The sequence below is a fragment of the Aquarana catesbeiana genome, linkage group LG04 (assembly GCF_042186555.1).
Source record: "Aquarana catesbeiana isolate 2022-GZ linkage group LG04, ASM4218655v1, whole genome shotgun sequence".
Lineage (NCBI taxonomy): Eukaryota > Metazoa > Chordata > Amphibia > Anura > Ranidae > Aquarana > Aquarana catesbeiana.
The window spans coordinates 457002919-457029374 of NC_133327.1; the positions used below are offsets into that span (position 1 = coordinate 457002919).

The window sequence follows — 26456 nt, forward strand, 5'->3', positions numbered from 1 at the left end:
AGTTACTGTGGCGAAAAGCAAGCAAGTCAAGTCGAGTCCCTGCCAGAAGTCAAGCAAGTCAAGTCAAGTCATTTATTTTGGTCAAGTCACAAATTAAGTCAAAATACTGATCTACCCCGAAGCCGGGACTCGGGGGGAGCTTTCTATTGTGGGGGGGGGGGGGGTTTGGCGGCGTTTTTTGCCTAGGCCAAGACACAGAACTGGTGGTGCCAAGTCATTGCAAGTCATTGCAAGTCAAATAGCCCAAGTCAAAGTCAAGTCGCAAGTCATTAGTGACAAGTCAAAGTCAAGTCGAGTCATTTATTTAATTTTGTAAAGCAAGTCGCAAGTCCTCAAACAGGTGACTCGAGTCTGACTCGAGTCAAGTCATGTGACTCGAGTCCCCCACCTCTGGGCAGAGAGGAGGTTGGTGCCATTGTCGCAAACCACCATTCCTGCCTTAAGTTGGCGTGGCGTCAACCACCTCTGAACCTGCCCCTGCAGAGCTGACAGAACCTCTGCCCCAGTGTGGCTCCTGTCCCCCAAGCACACCAGCTCAAGCACCGCATGGCATCTTTTGGCCTGCGTACTTGCGTAGCCCCTTGAACGCCTACGGAGCACCGCTGGTTCCGAGGAAGAGGCCATGGAGGAAGAAGAAGAGGAGGGGGTGGAGGAGAGAGGTGTGTCACAATCAGCATTTTGGAGGCGTGGTGGCGGAACAACCTCCAACACTACTGCACCTTGTCCTGCATCCTTCCCAGCTGCCAGCAGAGTCACCCAATGCGCCGTGAAACTTAGGTAACGTCCCTGTCCATGCCTGCTGGACCATGAGTCAGCGGTAATATGCACCTTACCGCTGACCGCCCTGTCCAGCGAGGCATGGACATTGCCTTCCACATGCCGGTAGAGAGCCGGAATCGCCTTCCGTGAGAAAAAGTGGCGTTTGGGTACCTGCCACTGAGGAACCGCACATTCCACAAACTCACGGAAGGGGGCAGAGTCTACCAACTGAAAAGGCAGCAGTTGAAGTGCTAGCAATTTTGCCAAGCTAGCATTCAACCGCTGGGCATGTGGATGGCTGGGAGCAAACTTCTTTCGGCGGTGCAGCAGCTGGGGCAGGGAAATTTGCCTGGTACAATCTGACGTCGGTGTACCAAAAGCAGATTGCCCACAAGTACTTGGCTGTGACACACCTAATTCTACACCTTCATTCCTCTCACTGCAGGTCTCAGAGAGGACTGAAGGTCTAGTGGGGTTGGAAATCTCAGCTGATGAGGAGCAAGGAGAGATCCTCTTTGTTCTTTGGTGTGGGTCTTTTAGATACGCTTGCCAATGAACTGCATGGCAGGTCAACATATGTCTGGTCAAGCATGTGGTACCCAAGCGGGAGATGTTTTGGCCACGCGAGATACGCTTGAGACATATGTTGCAAATAGCAGCGGTGCGATCTGATGCACTCGTCTCAAAAAAGGCCCACAAAGAACTTTTTGAATAACGCGCAGAGACTGCAGCGCCCTGCACATGTGGAGCTTTGGGGTGTGATGCAGTCAATGTGCTGCCCTTAGGCTGGCCCCTGGAGGGCATCCTGCCTCGTTGGTGATGTGCCGCCGCCTCCTCCTCCTCCTCCTCCTCTCTCCTATCAGGCACCCACGTTGAGTCAGTGACCTCATCATCCCCTCCCTCCTCATCACTGGAGCAAACCTGGCAGTATGCTGCAGCAGGGGGAGCATGACTGCCAGATTGCTGTCCTTCTTGGGCACCCCCTCTGTCCGTGCTCATGTTACTGCCTTCATCGAGCTCAGTATCGTCATCAGAGCCTTCCAAACGCTGGGCATCCTCCTGGAGCATGTACCCAACACTGTGGTCAAACAGTTCGAGGGAATCCTCATGAGGACATGGTGGAGCTAGGGAAGGAGTCACTGATGACATTGAGCTGAGGGAAGAGGCCGCTGCTTTGCCAGACAAAGCACCCTGGGCATGGGTGAGAGAGGATGAGGAGGATGAGGACGGCTTGGTCATCCACTCGACCAAGTCTTCCGCATGTTGCGGCTCAACACGGCCAGCTGCCGAAAAAAAGGCCAAGCGTGTCCCATGGCCACGTGCTGATGAGGATGCACCGTCTCCACGACCAGCACTAGACACAGAGCCTGCTTGCCCTCTCTTATTGGCTTGTGACTGTCTGCCTCTCCTTCTTGGCCTTCCAGACATACTAATGGCCTGTAGCTGCACTAAGCTGGGATAGAACACCTGTAATTTTCTTCAAGTAGCTTTATATACTGTAACCAGACAAGCCTGCCTGTCAGTAGGAAGATAACAGGAACGGATCTAGCTGAACACTGTGAGCAGGACGCACTGTACTAAATGTAAATAGTCTAGCTGCCTGACCGTGGTACTAATAGGATCAAATAGAACACCTGTAATTTTCTTCAGGTAGCTTTATATACTGTAACCAGACAAGCCTGCCTGTCAGTAGGAAGATAACAGGAACGGATCTAGCTGAACACTGTGAGCAGGACGCACTGTACTAAATGTAAATAGTCTAGCTGCCTGACCGTGGTACTAATAGGATCAAATAGAACACCTGTAATTTTCTTCAGGTAGCTTTATATACTGTAACCAGACAAGCCTGCCTGTCAGTAGGAATTTAACAGGAACGGATCTAGCTGAACACTGTGAGCAGGACGCACTGCACTAAATGTAAATAGTCTAGAAGATAACAGGAACGGATCTAGCTGAACACTGTGAGCAGGACGCACTGCACTAAATGTAAATAGTCTAGAAGATAACAGGAACGGATCTAGCTGAACACTGTGAGCAGGACGCACTGCACTAAATGTAAATAGTCTAGAAGATAACAGGAACGGATCTAGCTGAACACTGTGAGCAGGACGCACTGCACTAAATGTAAATAGCAGGAACGGATCTAGCTGAACACTGTGAGCAGGACGCACTGCACTAAATGTAAATAGTCTAGAAGATAACAGGAACGGATCTAGCTGAACACTGTGAGCAGGACGCACTGCACTAAATGTAAATAGCAGGAACGGATCTAGCTGAACACTGTGAGCAGGACGCACTGCACTAAATGTAAATAGCAGGAACGGATCTAGCTGAACACTGTGAGCAGGACGCACTGCACTAAATGTAAATAGCAGGAACGGATCTAGCTGAACACTGTGAGCAGGACGCACTGCACTAAATGTAAATAGCAGGAACGGATCTAGCTGAACACTGTGAGCAGGAGGCACTGCACTAAATGTAAATAACAGGAACGGATCTAGCTGAACACTGTGAGCAGGACGCACTGCACTAAATGTAAATAGCAGGAACGGATCTAGCTGAACACTGAGCAGGACGCACTGCACTAAATGTAAATAGCAGGAACGCATCTAGCTGAACACTGTGAGCAGGACGCACTGCACTAAATGTAAATTGCAGGAACGGATCTAGCTGAACACTGTGAGCAGGACGCACTGCACTAAATGTAAATAGTCTAGAAGATAACAGGAACGGATCTAGCTGAACACTGTGAGCAGGACGCACTGCACTAAATGTAAATAGCAGGAACAGATCTAGCTGAACACTGAGCAGGACGCACTGCACTAAATGTAAATTGCAGGAACGGATCTAGCTGAACACTGTGAGCAGGACGCACTGCACTAAATGTAAATAGTCTAGAAGATAACAGGAACGGATCTAGCTGAACACTGTGAGCAGGACGCACTGCACTAAATGTAAATAGCAGGAACGGATCTAGCTGAACACTGTGAGCAGGACGCACTGCATTAAATGTAAATAGTCTAGATAGAAGATAACAGGAACGGATCTAGCTAAACTGAATACAGTGTATATATATATATGCAACACCTGGGATGCATATATATACACAATACACTGTAAGTGCAGCTAACTGACTGACTGTTCTGCCTAATCTATCTAACTCAAATCAAATGACACTGTCTCTCTCTCTCTCTCTATCTCTCAGCACACCGGAACACACACTACACAGGGCCGCCGTGCAGGCGGCCTTATATAGTGTGGGGTGTGTACTAAATCCCCTGAGCCATAATTGGCCAAAGCCACCCTGGCTTTGGCCAATTACAGCTCTCTCTACTGACGGCGCTGTGATTGGCCAAGCATGCGGGTCATAGTGCATGCTTGGCCAATCATCAGCCAGCAATGCACTGCGATGCCGCAGTGAATTATGGGCCGTGACGCGCCACACGAATTTAGCGCGAACGGCCCATAACGTTCGCAATTCGGCGAACGATCGAACAGCCGATGTTCGAGTCGAACATGGGTTCGACTCGAACACGAAGCTCATCCCTACCCCTGGTAGAATGAGCTCTCACCCTAAAAGCCTCCTGCATAAAGGTTCGGACCAGTGAATGGGAGGCTAAAGGCCTTTGGAAGAAAACTGATGGGGCTGAAACTTGACCTCTGATTGTACTCGAAGCCAAATTTGATTTCCACAGCTGACTGTAGAAAAGAGAGAATTTTCCCAATCACATATTTCCGTGGATGCCATTTTTTGGCTTCACACCAAGCAATACAAGTCTTCCAGATCCTATGATAGGTCTTCCTAGTGACAGCTTTTCTAGCATTCACTAGGGTAGACACCACTGGTCCCGAGATGACACGGTCCTTTAACACCCTGGCTTCAATAGTCATGCCATCAAATTTAGAGACTGTAAATTGGGGTGAAATATAGGACCTTGAGACAGTAGATCGGGCCATCATGGAGCGTACATGGCCTGTCTATTGTTAGTCTAACAATCCCACGAGAACCAGGGCCTTCTGGGCCAGACTGGTGCCACCAGAATGACTGGAACTCCTTCTCTCCAAATCTAGTGCAACAAATGTGGAAGGAGCGGGATCGGAGGGAAAGCATAAATCAGGGAGTACTGGCTCCATGGAACTACTGTATCAGAGCATCTGTTCCAATTGCCAGGGGATTTCTTGTTCGGGACACAAACTGCTGTAGCTTGTTGTTGAACCTGGATGCCAGTAGGTTGATCTCAGGCCATCCCCAACGTTGGCAAATTTCCTGGAACACTCCTGGGCATAGGGACAATTCTCCCAGACAGATTTGCTGGTGGCTGAAATAATCTGCCTTCCGGTTCTCTATTCCCGGGATATGGACTGCTGATAGAATCGGCATATGTCCCTCTGCCCAGGCAGACTGTCGGACTGAAACATGATAGGGCAGTCCTGAAGCTCCACCATCCATGACCGTAGGGCCAGTTGTACTTCCTGTAATTCCAGGACGTTGATGGGCAGGATCTGTTCTATCCTTGACCATTTACCCTGAGCCCCTCTAGAGTCGCTCCCCAACCTGAGAGACTCATCTATAGTCAGTACTCCCAAGTTACCAGGAGGAAGGATCTTCCCTTTTGAAGGTTCTGATCCTGCAACCACCAGTTTAGGCTTAAGCGTGCCCGAGGAGATAAAAACATTAGATAATCCAGGAATTGCCCTCTCCTGTTCCAAGCCAACAAGATGTCTTGTTGTAGAGGCCTGGAATGGAACTGGGCATAGGGCACCGCCATGAAGACATACAGAGCCGAATGGAGGGTTGTCTGGTGCCCCTTACCTGACGCACCTGATTATTCAGGGCACAGATCCTTGCAGGTGGCAAGAATAATCTTGCTTGGATCGGATCTAGGATCAGACCTAAATACATTAGACTTTAAGCTGGTCTCAAGGTTAACTTCTCGGTATTTATGATCCAGCCTAAGCTTTCCAAATACCGCACTGTGCATGTTATGCTCGGTTCTAGAGCCTGAAGTGAGTGATCACTGAGCAGGAGGTCATCCAGATACCCGAGCACCAGGATCCCTTGGGCCCTTAAAAGACTCAGTACTGGTGCTAGGACCTTTGTGAACACCCGGGGAGCTGTAGCAAGCAAGAAGGGTAGAGCCACAAACTGAAAATTACTTTCCTCTACTGCAAATTGCAGGAACCTCTGATGAGGCTGAAAAATAGGTATGTGTAAATACACATCCTTTATATCTATGGAGGTTGGAAAGTCTCCCATCTGGAGTGAGGCTACTACTGAGCAGACAGACTCCATCCAAAAGGACTGGATCAGTAGATACTGGTTCAGGGATCTTAGGTTTAAAATGGGCCTTGTGTCCCCGTTTGGTTTTTGAACCGTAAATAGGTTTGAGTAAAACCCTGCGCCCCTTTCAGGTACAGGAACCTCTACAATCACTCCTTGATGCACTAGATGATGTAGTTCCTGAAGCAATAAGTCTCTTTTTGGAGGATCCAAGGGAATGCTGGATCTTAAAAACCTCTGAGGGGGAACCCCCAGCAACAGCTTGTAACCGTGGTATATAGTTGAGGTGACCCACTTGTGCTGAACTATTGTTCTCCAAACGTCTGCAAAATGCAGCAGCCTTCCCCCCACCCGATGGAGTGGGGGCGTCCCCTCAAAAGGAGGGCTTGGTGCTGGGTTTAGAAGAATTTTGGACCCAGGGCTTTTTCTGGCCCTGGCCTTGCGACTTGCCCCTGGCCCTAGCGCCCTGTTGGGGGCGTTACTGCCTTGGCGCTAAGACATTTGAGGGAGCAGTCCCTGAGGTTTTAAACGAAGGACGTCTTGTGCTTTTCTTCACAGAAAGTAGAGAACTCTTCCCTCCGGAAATCTTTTGGATATATTTGTCCAAATGATCACCAAATAAACGTTGCCCATGAAAGGGGAAACCTGCCAATAACCTTTTACAAGGAAGCTCGGCTGACTAGTTCTCAAGCCACAAAAGTCTGCGCATATGTACAGACAAGAGAGCCAAACGAGAAACCTGCTGTATTGAATCCTTTAAGGCGTCAACAGCAAAACACAGCGCTCAAGGAATATCTGCCTTATTTTCAGGCAAATCATCCTCCTGTCAGGCCGTCTGATCTGATCCTTTACAGACTGGCAGATTCCAATTGCTGCAACAGCTGGCTAAAAAATAGCTGAACTGGCCAAAGAAAAGGAAGCCTTTAAGAATGACTCAAATTTCTTGTCAACAGGGTCTTTCAAGCCTTATGCGTTATCTACCAGACAAGTCAAGTTCTTGTTTAAAGGGAGAGACTGCTGCATCTACGGCTGGCATGCTCCACTTAACAAACTTTTCATCCATGGGATATAAAAGGGAAAACCTCTTAGGAGGAACAAAAATCCTGTCAGCTACCCGTCATTCCGGTTATTAGCTCCACGGAGTATGTATGCTGTATGGGGTCCTGCTGATAATTCCACCTTCCCATGCCAGTACCACTGTTTGGCTTAGTTTCTTTGGCATATTAATAGCATTTGAGGCTGAAATTATATGGCTGAGTTTACCATGTTACCCAGCAATTCCTGTATCATTCAGTAATAACCTACCAGCACTACAGTCTCCCCGAGCTACTTCCATGCCTTCAGAATATAGATGGGCGATTTTTGATTAACCTGGACCCTATAGCGCTGCCAATCTTCCATCATATGGTCTGCTGCACCCTCATGGTTGCTATACAGTGTTGTTTTTAAACAAACGCTAAGCATCTAACCATTCCACATTGCCAACTACTATTTATGCTCCTGAAAAAGCGCTATACAGCATGCAACATGTAGAGCCAAGTAAAACACTTTATATACCATCACGCCGCTCATCTGCTTTTGAACCCTACTCGTGGACAATTATACTTTAAGGAATAAGGCACCAACTGTCAGCCCTAGCCGGGTTAGAGCACAGGATTGCTGGCATGACTGCCTCCATCTCGCAGGGTGGCAAGAAGCGTGACAGATCCCCCTCCCTGGAGCCTCCTAGTCTGGAGCAGGAGTGGGTTGAGGATGGGGAAGAGCTTAAAGCTCAGGATTCTGTGGATGACCTGGTGGATGAGTCTGCTTCCAAACAATCTGGACAAGAAGATATCCAGTTGGTGTCTGAGCAGGCTCTGACCATCTCCTGTAGCACGTCCGCAGGCTCTGACCATCTCCTGTAGCACGTCCGCAGGCTCTGACCATCTCCTGTAGCACGTCCGCAGGCTCTGACCATCTCCTGTAGCACGTCCGCAGGCTCTGACCATCTCCTGTAGCACGTCCGCAGGCTCTGACCATCTCCTGTAGCACGTCCGCAGGCTCTGACCATCTCCTGTAGCACGTCCGCAGGCTCTGACCATCTCCTGTAGCACGTCCGCAGGCTCTGACCATCTCCTGTAGCACGTCCGCAGGCTCTGACCATCTCCTGTAGCACGTCCGCAGGCTCTGACCATCTTCTGTAGCACGTCCGCAGGCTCTGACCATCTCCTGTAGCACGTCCGCAGGCTCTGACCATCTCCTGTAGCACGTCCGCAGGCTCTGACCATCTCCTGTAGCACGTCCGCAGGCTCTGACCGTCTCCTGTAGTATGTCCGCAGTCTCTGACCGTCTCCTGTAGCATGTCCGCAGTCTCTGATCATCTCCTGTAGCATGTTCGCAGTCTCTGATCGTCTCCTGCAGTAGGTCTGCAGTCTCTGACCATCTCCTGTAGTATGTCTGGAGCTCTGGAGCTCCTCTGCTGTCTCTTTTTTTCTTAAGAACAGATAGAATTAAAAAAAATGGAGTTCTCCTGACTACTTGAATTTTTTTTGATGAAAACCATGCGCACTTGTGGACTTGCGCTGTAATCGTGATGCATCGCGGAATCGAATCAAATCGTTGACATGATAATCGGAATCGAATCGTGAGGCCAGTGAAGATGCGTACCCCTACCACATATGTAAACAGCGTTCAAATCACACATGTGAAATACCAATTAATGAGGGTATGCCTACTGGGCCTTAGTGGATGAGGTGGTACCCTCCAGGGGTCTACTGAATATATAAATTTTGCTATGGGAGAAAGGCAATGCATTTGAACTGGAAGAAGCCGGGAGCTCCGGACGTGGTGTTTTGGAACAGACTGGTGAATTCCATGATGCCTTATTACAAGGCCAAATATGTAGCCAGAGGATGTGGGAAGGTATTTCCTAAAGTAGGCTTGGTATAACCCTGCTGATATAGTAGCATATATTAGTGGATAGAATACCTAAATATATTCACGACGGGTTTTAATACATTCATTGAGAAAGGGATCAATCAGGATCTGAATAACCATTTCCTTTTGCAGGCGGTATCCTGAACAATCGGGATAGTAACAATTGCCGACTCATTCCTAATACTTACATGTTGTGGCCACATGTTGTGCCTTACATCATCTATCCGGTTATTAGGAGTAACCGCGAAAGCATTGGTGGAACTGTGGAGGGGGGGGGGGCGTTCGGTAAGAATGTGTCTTTGGTTAATCAGTTGGACTAAAAGTTTAAAAAAAGAATTTTCAAAAAAATAAATCAAATCAATCACACATGTGAGGTATCGATGCGTGCGTTGGAGCAAAAGCAACAATTATAGCCCAAGACCTCAACTGTAACTCTAAACAGGTAACCTGTAAACATTTTTAAAGCATCACCTATGGAGATTTATAAGTACCAAAGTTTGGCACCATTCCACCAGTGTGCGCAATTTTAAAGTGGGACAGGTTAGGAATCTATTTACTCAGCGTAACATCTTTCACATTACACAAAAAAATTGGGCTAATTTTACATTTTTTTTTTTTTTTAATTCATGAATTTTCAAAAAAAAAAAAAAAAAAAACGCGTTTGAAAAATCGTTGCGCAAATACAGCGTGACATAAAAAGTTGCAAAAAGTTTTTATCCAAGTAGTCATTTCTATTTTGGGATTCTAGAGATGCACCTTTGCTTTTTTTTATAAAAAAAAAAATCCACTGAAACAAGAGATCCTTTGGGGACAGAGGCTAAAACAGACTTTGGCTTAAAAGCTATTTTTAAAATTAAAAGGGAACATGATGTGTTTTTTTATTTATTACATACTTACCTTAAAGTCATTTTTACATTACACATGTTTGTTCTTCCACTTGTTTGTCACTGTATTATACAGATTTCCAGATTAGACATTAGAAAGCCTTACTCAGCCATCTGTTTCAAGTGAACACATCATGTTACCTATTAGAGACCCCTCCTTAGGAAAACTTTAGTTTCCTAGCTGTAGTAATAACCCCCTTGTTTCCGAGCTGGAACAACTAACCAAATATGGGAGTTCTAACTTTAGCCCTATATTCTCACTACACATGAATATTTTCTACCCTCATTTTCTTAGCTATCATTACCCATTTTGCAGTAACAAATCCTTTTTAAAGGGCTTACCAGCAAAAGCTCCAATCCAAGTCTTAATTAGACTGAACTGAAAAAAAACAGCTTCTGCTGTGCTTTTGACTATGAAAATCTATAATTCGGTTTGACTCCCACATCATATATGCACCTTATGTTAAACGTTGGAGGGCTATTTATAAAATATTTAAAACATTTGTGCAAGCTAAACAAAATGTCACAGTACGTTTTCTAATAAATTTATTCCTGCAACATCAGCTCCATTTAGAGGAGAAAATGCGGTATAGATTTCTGAAATAACTCAATGAGAAAATATACTACAATTTTTCCACTAGATGGAGCAGATGATAAAGGAATCCATCTATTAGAAAACATCCAGTGAAATTTTGTTCAGCTGGCACAAAGGTTTCTGACATTCCTTCAATGAATGTTTTATAAATAGACCCTTAAATTTGCAAAACATTTTGTTTTTTTTATATAAACAAAACATGTTAAAAGCTTGAAATAAAATCTAACAACTCAAAACCATTAGAGTTTCTCTTTAAGACAGTTTTCTACTCATTTTCTAAACTAGCAGACCAGCCTACATATTAGATGTTTGTGTGAAACTGTATAAAATTAATAAACTCACCATCTACTTTTACCCCTCCTACTTGCTTCAGCCCCTGGAGCAGAGCAGAGCAAAGAAAGTCCTGTTTTGCTCCAAGTTAGTTCAGTAGGAGTCTTCCTAGGCCAAGGATTGTCTCAGCTAACCTCATTCAATGTGCCTGGTGATTAGTGGCCACTAAGGCACTCAGTGTTACATTTTGAGTTGCAGGGGAGAGAGGCACCTGCTCTTCTACACCTTATTGTAGCAAATATTTCACTTTGCTTCTGCAGGGAGAACAGAGCGGCAGAGAAGCAAACAAAAGGTCTGCATAAGCAGTGTAAGGCGGCTTACACAATGCAACAATAATGTTGCACTGAATTTCTCAATTAAGCTTTAGAACAGTGTTCTGATCTCTGTTCTAAGCTCCACTGTTAAAACAGATCAAGTTCCATCTGTCAAAATGAGCTGCCACCTAGAGTAGTGGTAGAGGTGTGGAGTTGGGGGGGAAGAAATTGGCAGTGGAGAGTGACATCCTTGTGTAAATAACCGTTTGGAACTAGTTAATAAGCCCAAGCAAATGAAGAGTTAAACCAAGGCTTTACAACACCAGCAAAACGTTAAGTGTTCCTCAAGCTCTCCCATTTTGCTGCTCACTTTACAATGTTTTGTTTTGCAGTTTTATCTGTATTCTTTAATCTGCCATTTCTTCCTCCAGCAGTATCTAATAATCATTCACCAATCTACTAGAGCTGCACAATTTTTTTACTGAGAAGATAGATCACGATCCTCATGGCGTAACATCATCTTTCACATTAAAACAAAAGAAAATTGGGATAACATTACTGTTTCCTTTTTTTTGTTTTTTTTTTATTCATTGAAGTGTATTTTTCCCAAAAAATTGCATTTGAAAGACCGCTGGGCAAATACAGTGTGACATAAAATATTGCAGCAATTGACATTTTATTTCCTAAGGTCTCTGCTAAAATATATATAATGTTTGGGGGTTCCAAGTAATTTTCTAGCAAAAAATTATTGATTTTAACTGAAGAAACAAGTGTCAGAAAAAGATTTAGACTTTAAGCGGTTAAACTTCCTGCATTTACACTGTTTAAAAGCTTGGCAGACTGCCTGGATTTTTTTTTCACAGAGAAGTGCATCCCTTTGATCTAAGAAGGAAGCTTAGTTACAATATTTCATGTGAAAAACTTGGCAGACTGCCCCGATGTTTTCTTTTGACAGCTGCAATAGAGATCGTCAGGGGGGTTGAATTGAGATCACAATTTTTTAACGATTAATTGTGCAGCTCTACAATCTACCCCATTTTTCTAACTTGTCCATCCCCCTAAATCTAGCTAAAAAACCGTCTCTCCTAGTACAAGAGACTCCTATTCAAACCAGATGTGCCCATTGTCCAATATCCTCAGAATTGTAAAAGAGACTTTTTGATGAAAGACACAAAGTCTCCCATGTGCTGCCTTACTATCAGCCAAAAATAGGACGCATTCCTGTCAATCTTAACAGAGAAGTTAACATGCATATCAAGTCATCCGAATAGTAACCAAGCAGTCTGACGTGCAGGTATGGTACCACCTGATGTCACATTTAGTATGCCTGTCCTTAGAATTTTTACAGTGCAATTTAGTGAACAGTTCCTTATAAATCTACATCACATTAAAACTGCTATATGGGTGCATAGTTTTGTACAGTATATTTTTTCTGTCTTCTTCCTGTACAGCTGATTAAAGGTGAAATTTAAGTAACAGAATTCTACCACTAACTTACTGCAGCTTACTCTACTCAGTTCATCATTTACCAAGTACTGTGCAACCAGGACAACAGGTGCCCTAACTGTATCGGAAAACATTTACACACTTGATTATTTAACAGTTACCTGATCAACACTGTCATTGAGCATAGTAAGGAGCACAAGTCCACGTCCATACAACAGATATTCCCCAAGAACTGCCATGTGGCTTTCTTCCTCTTCATCATCCTTGCTTTCTCCTCCTTCGCTACATAGTTTGTTGACATCAGACAAAAATTCCCGAGCTACAGAATTACAGTTACTGCTCATGTTGAAGCTGGAATAAGAAAGTAAAAATGTTTAATTATTTGGGGCTAGTATTCCCTTGCACTTCAGAAAAACATGTATTCTAATTTTTAAAAAATGCTTTTATTTGCAATCAGAGGCTACAGGATTCAACAACATTTGTCAGTTAAAATATCACATACAACACCCAATAAGAGGATAACATGCGACCGGTCTAAACTACGTGGCTTGTTGAGATACTGTTGTACAAGGAGGATTTGGATTTTGTGGGAATGTCAGAGACCTGGTTCAACAGCTCTTATGATTGGCTGGCAACCATTCAAGGGTATACCTTTTATCGCAGGGATAGAGAGGGTAAAAAAGGGGGAGGGGTATGCCTATATTTTAAGAATAATGTACAAGTGAATGTGAAAGATGACATCACTAAGGGAGCTAGGGAGGAGGTGGAATCCTTATGGGTAGAGCTCCAAAGGGATGAAGCCAAAGGGAAAATATTACTGGGAGTATGCTATAGGCCCCTAACCTGAAGGAGGAAGGGGAGACAGATCTCCTATCACAAATTGGATTAGCAGCAAGGATGGGAAGTGTTATCATAATGAGGGATTTTAACTCCTTCAGATACGCACTATAGCCGAATGACGGCTACAGCGCGGATTGGCTTTGCCGGAAGGGCGTCAATAGACGTCCTCCCCTTTGCAAGCTGGCTGCGCCCCCCTGCAGAGCACGCTGTGATTACCCGAGTCACCAAGACTCGGGTGATCACAGATCCGAGTAAGGGGTCCATCTCAACCCCTTACCACGTGATCAGCTGTCAGCCAATGACAGCTGATCACGTGATATAAACAGAGGATCGGTAATAGTTGTTTTTTTTTTCTCCTCACGCCGACAGCGCGAGGAGAAAAAAAAAAAAAAAAAACAAACAATCACTGGCTCCTGTTGAAGGGACATCGGTCCCGAGCAGGGAAAGGCGAAGCCGCTTCATATGTGCCCACAGTGCCCACAAGTACATCAGTGCCACCTATCAATGCCCACCAGTGGTGCCTCATCAGTGCCACCTAGCAGTGCTGCCCATCAGTGTTGGCTACCAGTGCCGATCAGTGCCCATCACTGCCACCCATCAATGCCCATCACTGTCACCCCATGACTGCCCACCAGGGCCACCTCATCAGTGCAGCCCAATCAGTGCACACCAATGAAGGAGAAAAATTACCTGTTATAAAACCGTTTTGTATTTTTTTTTTTTTTTTTTTTTAAATAATTTGGTCTTTTTTCATCTTTAAAAAAATAAATAAAAAACCCAGAGGTGATCAAATATCACCAAAAGAAAGCTCTATTTGTGGGAAAAAATGGTAAAAATGTCATTTGGGTACAGTGTTGTATGACCGCGCAATTGTCAAAGAGTGACAGCACTAAAAGCTGAAAATTGGTCTGGGCAGGAGGGGGGTTTAGGTGCCCAGTAAGCAAGTGGTTAATTATCCAGACAGACTGGGCGGAGGGAACCACGCATTCATCTAAGGCTCGCCAGTTCCTAAATGTCTTGCAAGACAATTCTATGGGTCAGATGGTAAACGCACCAACCAGAAGTAAAGCATTACTGGATCTACTGATTACCAACAATACAGACCTGATCACGGATGTGGAAATACGGGGCAATTTAGGTAACAGCAATCACAGGTCAATTGGCTTCAGTATAAATCACACAAATAGGAAGCATAAGGGGAATACAAAGACACTGAATTCCAAAAGAGCCAACTTTCCTAAACTTTGCTTTAAGGCATAAATTGGGATAAAATCTTAGGAACAAAAAACACAGAGGAGAGATGGGTTTGCTTTAAGAGCATATTAAATAAAGGGCATTAGCCAATGCATCTCATTGGGTAATACATTTAAAAAGAGCGAACAAAAGTCCTGGATGGCTTAACTCCAATCTAAAAATGCATATAAAAGCAAAAGAAGGCCTTCAAAAATAAAAGGTTGAGGGATCATCCTCAGCATTCAGACTTTATAAAGAGTACAACAAGAAATGTAAGGGTGCAATAAGGACGGCTAAGATAGAACATGAAAGACACATAGCGGAGGAGAGCAAAAAAATACCAAGAAATTCTTTAAGTATGTAAACAGTAAAAAAAAGATAGGACAGACCATATGGGCCCCATAAAGAATGAGGAAGGACATCTGGTTACAAAGGATGGGGAGATGGCGAAGGTATTGAATTTATTCTTCTCCTCAGTCTTCACGAGGGAATCGGGGGGCTTCAGTAACCAAAACTGCAGTGTTTATCTTTATGACATATCACAGGAAGCACCCCCATGGTTAACAGAGGACAGATGGCTTGCACCCAAGAGTACTTAAGGAACCTAGTCAAGTAATTGCCAGACCACTGTTCCTAATTTTTACTGACAGTCTACTGACTGGAATGGTGCCAGCTGATTGGAGAAAAGCCAATGTATTACCAATATTTAACCACTTCAGCCCCGGACCATTATGCTGCCTAAGGACCAGAGGACTTTTTCCAATTTGGCACTGCATCGCTTTAACTGCTAATTGCGCGGTCATGCAATGCTGTACCCAAACGAAATTTGCGTCCTTTTCTTCCCACAAATAGAGCTTTCTTTTGATGGTATTTGATCACCTCTGCCGTTTTTATTTTTTGCGCTATAAACGAAAAAAAAAACGAAAATTTTGAAAAAAAATGATATTTTCTACTGTTATAAAAAAATCCAATAAACTAAATTTTAGTCATACATTTAGGCCAAAATGTATTCGGCCACATGTCTTTGGTAAAAAAAATGTCAATAAGCGTATATTTATTGGTTTGCGCAAAAGTTATAGCGTCTACAAACTAGGGTACATTTTCTGGAATTTACACAGCTTTTAGTTTATGACTGCCTATGTCATTTCTTGAGGTGCTAAAATGGCAGGGCAGTACAAACCCCCACAAATGACCCCATTTTGGAAAGTAGACACCCCAAGGAAATTGCTGAGAGGTATGTTGAACCCATTGAATATTTTTTTTTTTTGTCCCAAGTGATTGAATAATGACAAAAAAAAAAAAAAATTTACAAAAAGTTGTCACTAAATGATATATTGCTCACACAGGCCATGGGCTTATGTGGAATTGCACCCCAAAATACATTCAACTGCTTCTCCTGAGTACAGGGATACCACATGTGTGGGACTTTTTGGGAGCCTAGCCGCGTACGGGGCCCCGAAAACCAATCACCGCCTTCAGGATTTCTAAGGGTATAAATTTTTGATTTCACTCTTAACTGCCTATCACAGTTTTGGAGGCCATGGAATGCCCAGGTGGCACAAAACCCCCCCAAATGACCCCATTTTGGAAAGTAGACACCCCAAGCTATTTGCTGAGAGGAATGGTGAGTATTTTGCAACTCTCATTGGTTTTTGAAAATGAAGAAAGACAAGAAAAAACATTTTTTTTTCTTTTTTCAATTTTCAAAACTTTGTGACAAAAAGTGAGGTCTGCAAAATACTCACTATACCTCTCAGCAAATTGGTTGGGGTGTCTACTTTCCAAAATAGGGTCATTTGGGGGGGTTTGTGCCACCTGGGCATTCCATGGCCTCCAAAACTGTGATAGGCAGTGAAGAGTGAAATCAAAAATTTAGACCCTTAGAAAGCCTGAAGGCGTTGCTTGGTTTTCGGGGTCCCGTACGCGGCTAGGCTCCCAAAAAGTCTCACACATGTGGTATCCCTGTACTCAGGAGAAGCAGCAGAATGTATTTTGGGGTGTAATTTCACATATTCCCATGGCATGTTTGAGCAATATATCATTTAGTGACAACTTTGTGCAAAAAAAAAAAATTTGTCTCTTTCCCGCAATTTGTGTCACAATATAAAATATTCCATGGACTCGACATGACTCTCAGCAAATAGTTTGGGGTGGTTTTGAACTGTCCTGGCATTTTATGCACAACATTTAGAAGCTTATGTCACACATCACCCACTCTTCTAACCACTTGAAGACAAAGCCCTTTCTGACACTTTTTGTTTACATGAAAAAAAAATTTTTTTTTTGCAAGAAAATTACTTTGAACCCCCAAACATTATATATTTTTTTTAAAAGCAAATGCCCTACAGATTAAAATGGTGGGTGTTTCATTTTTTTTTTTTTCACACAGTATTTGCGCAGCGATTTTTCAAACGCATTTTCTGGGGAAAAAAAAAAAAACACACTTTTTTAAATTTTAATGCACTAAAACACACTATATTGCCCAAATGTTTGATGAAATAAAAAAGATGATCTTAGGCCGAGTACGTGGATATCAAACATGACATGCTTTAAAATTGCAAACGTGCAGTGGCGACAAACTAAATACATTTTTAAAAGCCTTTAAAAGCCTTTACAGGTTACCACTTTAGATTTACAGAGAAGGTCGACTGCTAAAATTACTGCCCTCGATCTGACGTTCGCGGTGACACCTCACATGCATGGTGCAATTGCTGTTTACATTTGACGCCAGACCGATGCTTGCGTTCGCCTTTGCGCGAGAGCAGGGGGGGACAGGGGTGCTTTTTTTTTTTTTTTTTATTATTTTTTTGCTTTTTTATTTTATTTTTAAACTGTTCCTTTCATTTTTTTTTAATCATTTTTATTGTTATCTCAGGGAATGTAAATATCCCCTATGATAGCAATAGGTAGTGACAGGTACTCTATTTATCGGTGTGATAAAATGCTTTCTCAATTTCCCAATGGCGCTGTTTATATCCGGTGAAATCTAAGTCATGAAATGCTCGTAGCTTCCGGTTTCTTAGGCCATAGAGATGTTTGGAGCCACTCTGGTCTCTGATCAGCTCTATGGTCAGCTGGCTGAATCACCGGCTGCATTCTCAGGTTCCCTGTTGAGACAGGAGAGCCAGAGAAAAACACGGAAGACGGTGGGGGCATTCCCTCCCACTGCTTGTAAAAGCAGTCTAGAGGCTAATTATCCACTAGGATTGCTTTTACATGAAAGCCGACCGCTGGCTGAAAAGAATGATACCAAGATGATACCTAAACCTGCAGGCATCATTCTGGTATAACCACTCAAAGTCGTGAATGGCGTACCTGAAGACAAAAAAATGGTTAACAATAAAACACAGTAAACGGTAAAATATAAAAAATTGCATTCCTGAAAAGCAAACATGATAAAACATAACAATAAAACATTGCAGAATAGAATACAGTAAAAAAGAGCAGAACAATAGAGAGAGAATAGAGAGAGAGAGAACAATAAAATGACAACTATTTTTTTTTATTTTATACACTTTTTTTTGTAACTAACTTTTATACTGTTACCAGTTCCAGGTTCGGGTCTCTCAAAATGCAATGGCATCTTGGAAGACCCTGTAAAAGTGTGCTTGGTCTGTGCAATGCTGTACCCTACGCTATAACTCAACTAGTGTATGGTAGCGCTCAAAACATTCACCAATGCAAAGACCAGGATTGTCAGGACAGGAGGGACAATAATAGCGGGTGTCACGCCTATATCCGCGCTTGCTGCAGACACAACAACATCTTTTTTGGGGGGGGTTCGTTGGGTAGGGGTACTCAGGAGGACATAAAAACAATGCCTCTCATGCAGCCGACTGCATTTGGTTGGGGATGTGAATGGGGGAATTACGGGTGCTGCAGAAGTGGTGGGTTCCCAATTAGGATTGGCGAATGCAGCAGGAAGGGCATGATGGGCACGACGGGCCTGTTTTTGGGAACCCCAAACTGCTGGAGACGCTAGTATAGATCTGATCGGATCAGATATTGATCCGTTCAGATACTATACCACTAAGGGAGGCGTATGCTGCGTGCGTGGGTGTTAGCGGTACTGGCACTAATCTGACGCTGCCTGGGGTGACGCATATCACCGCCGGGCGATCAGGGGGCTAAACCTTTATTCGGTAATAAACGGCGGGTGCCCTGACACTATAAAAAATAAACGAACTAACCAGCGTCACCCGTAACAGTTATACGGTGATCAGTGGTGAAAGGGTTAACTAGGGGGCAATCAAGGGGTTAAAACATTTATTAGATAGTATATGGGGGTCCCTGTCGCTATAAAATGCTGACGGCGAACCTAAATATTTACGTCCCTAACTAGCGTCACCAGTGACACTAATACAGCGATCAGAAAAATGATTGCTTAATGACACTGGCGACAGGGGGTGATCAAGGGGTTAAAACTTTATTAGGGGGGGTTAGGGGGGTACCCTAGACCTAAAGGGGTCTAACACTCACTGCCCTAACACACTAACTGCCACAAACTGACACCATGCAGTAATCAAAAAAAAAACTGCTTGGTGTCAGTGTGACGGGGGGGGGGGGTGATCGGGGGGGTAAAGGGGGGTGTAACGTGTGCCTGGCATGTTCTACTGTGTGTGTGTGTTTGGTGCACTCACATTTCAGTCTTCTCTCCTCAGCGCCGGAACGGAAACTGCCGAGCCGAGGAGAGATGACATCACATCCCCTGCCTCTGTGTACTACACAGTAGTACACAGAGGCAGGGGAAGAATCTCATTGGCTGGGAGCGATCGCGAGGGGGGGGGCACAATCGGATGGCCTCCCCCTCATCTCTGATCGCTGCCAGACCAAAGGCGACCGCCGCTGGCACCGGGAAGGCAAGGACGTATATGTATGTCCTTTTGCCTGCCCGTGCCGCTCTGTGGACGTATATAGTCGTGCGGCGGTTGTCAAGTGGTTAAAAAAGGACCAAAATACATCCCTAGGAATTACAGATCAGTTAGCCTAATATCAATAGTATGCAAGTTCTTGGACGGGATGATAAGGGACTATATACAAGATTTTAGTAATGAGAACGGTATCTTTAGCAGCAATCAGCATGGATTCGTGAAGAATCGTTCTTGCCAAACCAATCTATTAACCTTCTATAAGGAGGTGAGTTGCCATCTAGATAAAGGAAGGCCCATAGTCGTGGTGTATCTGGATTTTGCAAAAGCATTTGACACAGTTCCCCATAAACGTTTACTGTACAAAATAAGGTCCATTGACATGGACCATAGGGTGAGTACATGGATTGAAAACTGACTACAAGGGCGAGTTCAGAGGGTGGTGATAAACAGGGAGTACATGGAATGGTCAGGGGTGGGTAGTGGGGTCCCCCAGGGTTCTGTGCTGGGACCAATCCTGTTTAATTTGTTCATAAACGGCCTGGAGGATGGGGTAAACAGTTCAATCTCTGTATTTGTGGACGATACTAAGCTAAGCAGGGCAATAATGTGGAAACCTTGCAAAATGATCTGAACAAATTAATGGGGTGGACAACCACAAGGCAAATGAGGTTCAATGTAGAAAAATGTAAAATAAAGCATTTGGTTGGCAAAAATATGAATGCAAACTATACACTGGGGGGAGAACCTCTGGGGGAATCTAGGAAGGAATAACCTGGAGGTCCTAATAGATGATAGCAGCAGCTTGGCATTGCATGCCACTGCTGAGCCTAATAAAGCAAACAGAATATTGGCATGCATTAAAAAGGGGATTAATTCCAGAGATAAAACGATAATTCTCCCGCTCTACAAGACTCTGGTCCGGCCGCACCTAGAGTATGGTGTCCAGTTCTGGGCACCAGTCCTCAGGAAGGATGTACTGGAAATGGAGCGAGTACAAAGAAGGGCAACAAAGCCAATAAAGGGTCTGGATGATATTAGTTATGAGGAAAGGTAGTGAGCACTGAACTTATTCTCTCTAGAGAAGAGACGATTGAGGGGGGATACGATTTCAATTTACAAATACCGTACTGGTGACCTCACAATAGGGATAAAACTTTTTTGCGGAAGGGAGTTTAACAAGACTCGTTGCCACTCATTAAAATTAAGGTTAAACCTCTTTTCTTCTAAACTACGTAGAGGGTATCTTACTGTAAGAGCAGCAAGAAAGTGGAATTCCCTTCCACAGGCGGTGGTCTCAGCGGGGAGCATTGATAGTTTCCAGACACTATTAAATAAGCACCTGAACGACCACAACATACAGGGATATACAAGGTAATACTGACATAATCACACGCATAGGTTAGACTCGATGGACTTGTGTCTTTTTTCAACCTCACCTACTATGTAACATATGTAAAACATACAAATATATATATATATATATATATATATATATATATATATATTTTATATGGAAAAAAAAAATTATTATATATAATTTTTTTAAATTTTGCACTTTTTTCAATGTGAAACATGTACATATATCTTTAACAGCTTCAGCCCCTGAAGAATTTACCACCTTCCTGACCAGAGTACTTTTTGCGATTCAGTACTGCGTCGCTTTAACTGACAATTACGCGGTCGTGCAACGTGGCTCCCAAACAAAATTGATGTCCTTTTTTTCCCACAAATAGAGCTTTCTTTTGGTGGTATTTAATCACCTCTGCGATTTTTGTTTTTTGCGCTATAAACAAAATAAGAGCGACAATTTTGAAAAAAAACGCATTATTTTTTACATTTTGCTATAATAAATATCTCCCAAAAATATACAAAAAACATTTTTTTTTCCTCAGTTTAGGCCGATACGTATTCTAATACATATTTTTGGTTAAAAAAAAAAAAAAAAAAAAAAAAAAAAATCGCAATAAGCGTTTATTGTTTGGTTTGCGCAAAAGTTATAGCGTTTACTAAATAGGGGATAGTTTTATGGCATTTTTATTAATAATTTTTTTTTTTTTTTTTTTTACTAGTACTAGATTACTAGTAATCAGCGATTCTTAATGTGACAGCGACGTTATGTCGGACATTTTTGACACATTTTTGGGACCATTTTCATTTATACAGCGATCAGTGCGATTAAAAATGCACTGATTACTGTGTAAATGACACTGGCAGTGAAGGGGTTAACCACTAGGGGGCGGGGAGGGGTTAATCAGTACTAGGGAGTGTTTTCTAACTGTAGGGGGGTTGGGCTGTGTGTGTCACTAGACTGATCACTGCTCCCGATGACAGGGAGCAGTGATCAGTGACACTTGTCACTAGGCAGAATGGGGTGATGCTGTTTACATCAGCATCTCCCCGTTCGTCCTCTCCATGAGGCGATCGCGGGTATCCCCGCGGCGATCGAGTCCGCGGGACCCGCGACCTGACTCACGGAGCTCCCGGCCGGCGCGCACGCAATGGCACGGCGGGGAATTCAAATGGACGTACATGTACGCCCATTTGCCCAGCCGTGCCATTCTGCCGACGTACATCGTCGTGCGCCGGTCGGGAACTGGTTAAAAAGGTGTAAAAATATCAATATAACCAAAAAGAAACCAGTCTGCCCAAAGACCTTTAGAGAATGGTGCTCGATAAAATAGTACAGCAAATGTATAAAAATACAAAATTTAGATTTACAAAAAAAAAAAAAAACAGGTACATATTCACATTCATTGTTTAGAAGTAAGGTCACCTTTTCAACCAATGTACATTCAGGATGCCACCATAATAAATAAATCAATATTCATTTGCAGACACTGTAATCTCTATGCATTTCATGAGGCATCGCCCACTTCATTAGGAGACAGTAAATGTAAATCGTAAATCTGTAAATTGAGATTGTTATCAACAATTAATGGAGAACATAAGGACGAATTAGATTAATCGGCACATCTAGTTTCATGGATAGAGTCCAGAAAGGGAATGACTAAATATACTCACGTAGAAGTAAATTTGATATAATTCAAGAACATAAGAGGCATTTAAAAGAGATGGCATCTAGATTTCCAATGTTGCAGGGGACGACAGCAAGAGTTTTCCACCAGGAGCTGAGGGTAGCTGGCGATGCTGTACAGACAGGGTCTGAAAGTGGGAGGCCCCCCGTTTATACCAAAGAATCTCCTACCAGGGTCAACCGCTACACAGCATCATGTATAGGGAGCAGATACAAGGTTCCACCCGTATTACAGCCCCACATAATGGCGGCTGATTGCCGCCATTGAATAGAGGAGTTTGTCAAAACCAGGGCATGCAACACAGGAGGGGTGCCCAGCCGCGTTGAGCGCACTCATAGGGGTCCGGGGGATGATGTTGGCGCGTGACGCCCATAGCGAAAATGGCAAAGATCACGCAAATGTGCCATAGAGACAGCGTGCATGCGTCCCGCTCAGTACCGCTCATGGATAGGAACAGTACCGGGGAGCAGGATACTGAACATCTCTCCCCGGGAGGGGGAGAGAAGAAGACATGATGCCAAAGCCATTTGCAAGTGACCATATGACAGTTGCAATGAAGGGAGAACTAGGGTCCAAAAGGAAAAGACAAAAAGAAAGAAAATGTCAGAATAGAGATGAATAGAAGAAAACTGAAAATTCTTCAGTTTTTTTCCCCAGCGTGTGCCGTGACTGGCAGCTCGAACCCCACTATTCAATGGAGGCAATCAGCCACCATTACGTGGGGCTGTAATATGGGTGGAACCTTGCATCTCCTCCCTAAACATGATGCTGTGTAGCGGTTGGCCCTGGTGGGAGATTATTGGGTATAAGAGGGGGGCCTCCCACTTACAGACCCTGTCTGATCATTTGGCTGTTTGCTGCAGTCCTCCATGCTGCAGTGTCCTTTGGGCTTCTCATTTTCAATCAAGGTATGTCTCCTTGTTTGGCATTTTACTTCAGCGCTTCTTTTCTTCACATATAGGGGTTTATTTAGTAAAGGCAAATCCACTTTGCACTACAAGTGCACTTGGAAGTGCAGTTGTTGTAGATCTGAGGGGGACATGCAAGGGACATTAAAAAACAGCATTTTTGCTTGTACATGATTGGATGATAAAATCAGCAAAGCTTCCCTTCATTTCAGATCTTCCCCTCAGATCTAAAGCGACTGCACTTCCAAGTGCACTTGTAGTGCAAAGTGGATTTGCCTTTAGTAAATCAACCCCATAGTGTTCTGGTTAACCTATACTTGGTGGTACCAATAGTTATTTGAACTTGGGATTCACATACAAAATTTTTTTCTCTCTCGTTTGGTATCCAATATATACACACACTATTCCGGCACCATCATCACTCCACGTGATATCACTACCTAGTTTAATATACTGAGCACTTATGGCCGCTTTCCTCCACAATCCATCTGGTATGTCAACTTCTCACCTGTTTTTATTCATCATCTCTTCAAAGAATTGCACTTAAGGTCTCAGTGTCCAAACCATTGTTTCTTAGGGATAAAAATAAAAAGGGGGGGAGTTTGGGACCGTACCTCAATTCAGGTAAATAAGAAAGGAATGTGGGACTTTAAATGAGGCAATTCACTTGTGGAGGTAGAGTAGTTGGTAAACATTTATTTAGTAACAATAGTATGAAACAAGTAAAAAAGTATAATAATATATATATATATATATATATATATATATATATATATATATATACGCACGCACGCACGCACGCACGCACACACATATGTATATATACACATATGTATATATACACACACGCACACATGGCATGAGCATGATGGATACAAATGCTTCAGCTTGGCAGCACACGGGAAGTATTTGAATATTGATAAAAAGGTATAAATACAAATATGTAACATGTCATGGAAACGGCATTTGGCAATAAGGTGAGCAATATCAATCTTGAGCATGATTAATTGTAGATATAATACAGGATATTTCCTATTGACAGGCAATGGTACACCATATGCAACAGAGCTGCTATAAAAACAAAGATAACATACACATAGTACTCAATGAATTTTGAATGTATGAAAGGGCCAGTAACTAGATCATGAGCCAGACTTGACTGAGCACCCCATGGAAACTTAACGCGTTTCATGGTTATATGCCGTTCAACAGGAGTTGGGTACAGAAATAAACTGTAAATACAAATACAGGGGGTCCCCGGGTTACAAACAAGTTAGGGACTGAAGGTTTGTTCTTAAGTTGAATCTGTTTGTAAGTCGGAACAGGTACATTTTTTAAGTGTAGCTCCAGCCAAAAAAACAATTTTTAAGCTTTTTGGATAACATAGGGAAGGGTTAACACCCCTATAACATTTGTTTTGCTGTCTGTGCCCCTGTTAAGAAGATTTCACCTCACTTTCTGTCCCAATGACAATTGGATTTTGAAAATTTTGGGTTGTTGTGGAAACGAGCCTTGGTGATAAAGCATCAGTGGAGGTACCTTTTCCCCATAATAGCTCTTACAGGAGTGAATTTCCCTTCCTAGGGGTAGATTTCCTCTCACTTCCTGTTGTCTCCCTCCGTTTGTAAGTAGGAGTCGTTTGTAAGTCGGATGTTTGTAACTAGGGGACCCCCTGTAGATATGTAGTATTAGTTAGTATATTCTACCCTTAAGGGGAGAAAGAACCTCATGGGGAGAAAGGGATCTATACTCACAGGTCAGCTAAAGCACTGTGCTTGGCTAGCATCAAGAGAGATGGGACCCCAAAATGGTTGTCTGTTCCGGAGGTGAGGCAAGGGGTTTCTTAGGGGTTCTTGCCCATTTTTCTGCCCTGCCTACAGGTCACCAGCTACCCTCAGCTCCTGGTGAAAAACTCTTGCTGTGGTCCCCCACAGCATTTGGGATCTAGATGCCATCTCTTAATTGCTTCTTGTGGTCTTGAATTATATCCAATTTACTTCTACGTGAGTATATTTAGTCATACAATTTCTGGACTCTATCCACTGAAACTGGATGTACCGCCTAATCTAATTCTCTCTCATGTTCTCCATTAATTGTCAAACACATTTTTAATTTATTTACAGATTTACATGGTTTTTCTATAGATGCACATACAAATTAACTGCAACTATCTACTGATGAAGTGGGCATTGCCCCATGAAATGCATAGAGATTAGTGTCTGCATATGAATATTGATTCAATTAATATGGTGGCATCCTGAATATACAATGCTGAAACGGTGACCTTACTTTTACACAATGAATGTGAATATGTACATCTAAATACATTTTGTATTTTTATACATTTGCTGTCCTACTTTAATCGAGCACCACTCTCTAAAATCCCTGGGGCAAATTGTTTTCTTTTCAGTTGTGAGGAATTATTTGGGACAGAGTGCTGCTCTGGTCTGAGCACAGCGGCCATTTACTTTTGGTTTGTCTAAAAATATCAAACAAAGCAAAACAAAAAAAAAAGTTTATAAAATATATTAAAAATTAAAACTTAAGTGAAAAAAAGAAAGAATCAGCAGGAAAATAATCATTAAATGGAAGAGAATAAGGAGTTAATTAAGGTTGATTGGGGTAATCGAAGGGTTACAGAGGAACGGGAAAAAAAAACATCTGCAGACCGAAGTTCATCCCTTTGATCTGTAGGAAACAAAAATAAACAATATTTTTTTATCTTTCACCCGAGCAATGTTGTTGATAAACATTGCTGAGCGGCTTTTTTTTTTTTTCACAGCTCCAATTGCTGGGATTTTAGTTTACACTTCAGCTGTCAATAGGAGGACCCCACTGACAGCTAAATGAGTCATCGGTTGTTAAGGACGCCCTCCTTAATGACAGATAATTGCTGTTTTTTTTTTTTTTTAACACATTTCAACTGTCAGTGGGGGCATCACACACACACACACACACAAACACACACACACACACACACACACACACACACACACACACACACACGATTGTTAAAAAATCGTCATCACAAATTCAACTCCACTCACGATCTTAACCCCCTTGGCGGTATTCCCGAGTATGGCTCAGGGTGAGATTGTAGAACC

At 43.3% G+C, this 26456-nt stretch overlaps 1 protein-coding gene across 2 annotated transcripts in view; it reads right to left on the reverse strand.

Annotated features, from left to right (window-relative positions):
- Nucleotides 1–26456, reverse strand: part of LYST (lysosomal trafficking regulator) — a 556505-nt gene that overhangs the window by 477444 nt on the left and 52605 nt on the right. For both annotated transcript variants that reach the window (XM_073627506.1, XM_073627507.1), the window contains one exon: nt 12627–12816. In XM_073627506.1, coding sequence (XP_073483607.1) covers nt 12627–12809 — 183 coding nt within the window. In that variant the 5' untranslated portion in view covers nt 12810–12816. The remainder of the gene's footprint in view (nt 1–12626; nt 12817–26456) is intronic.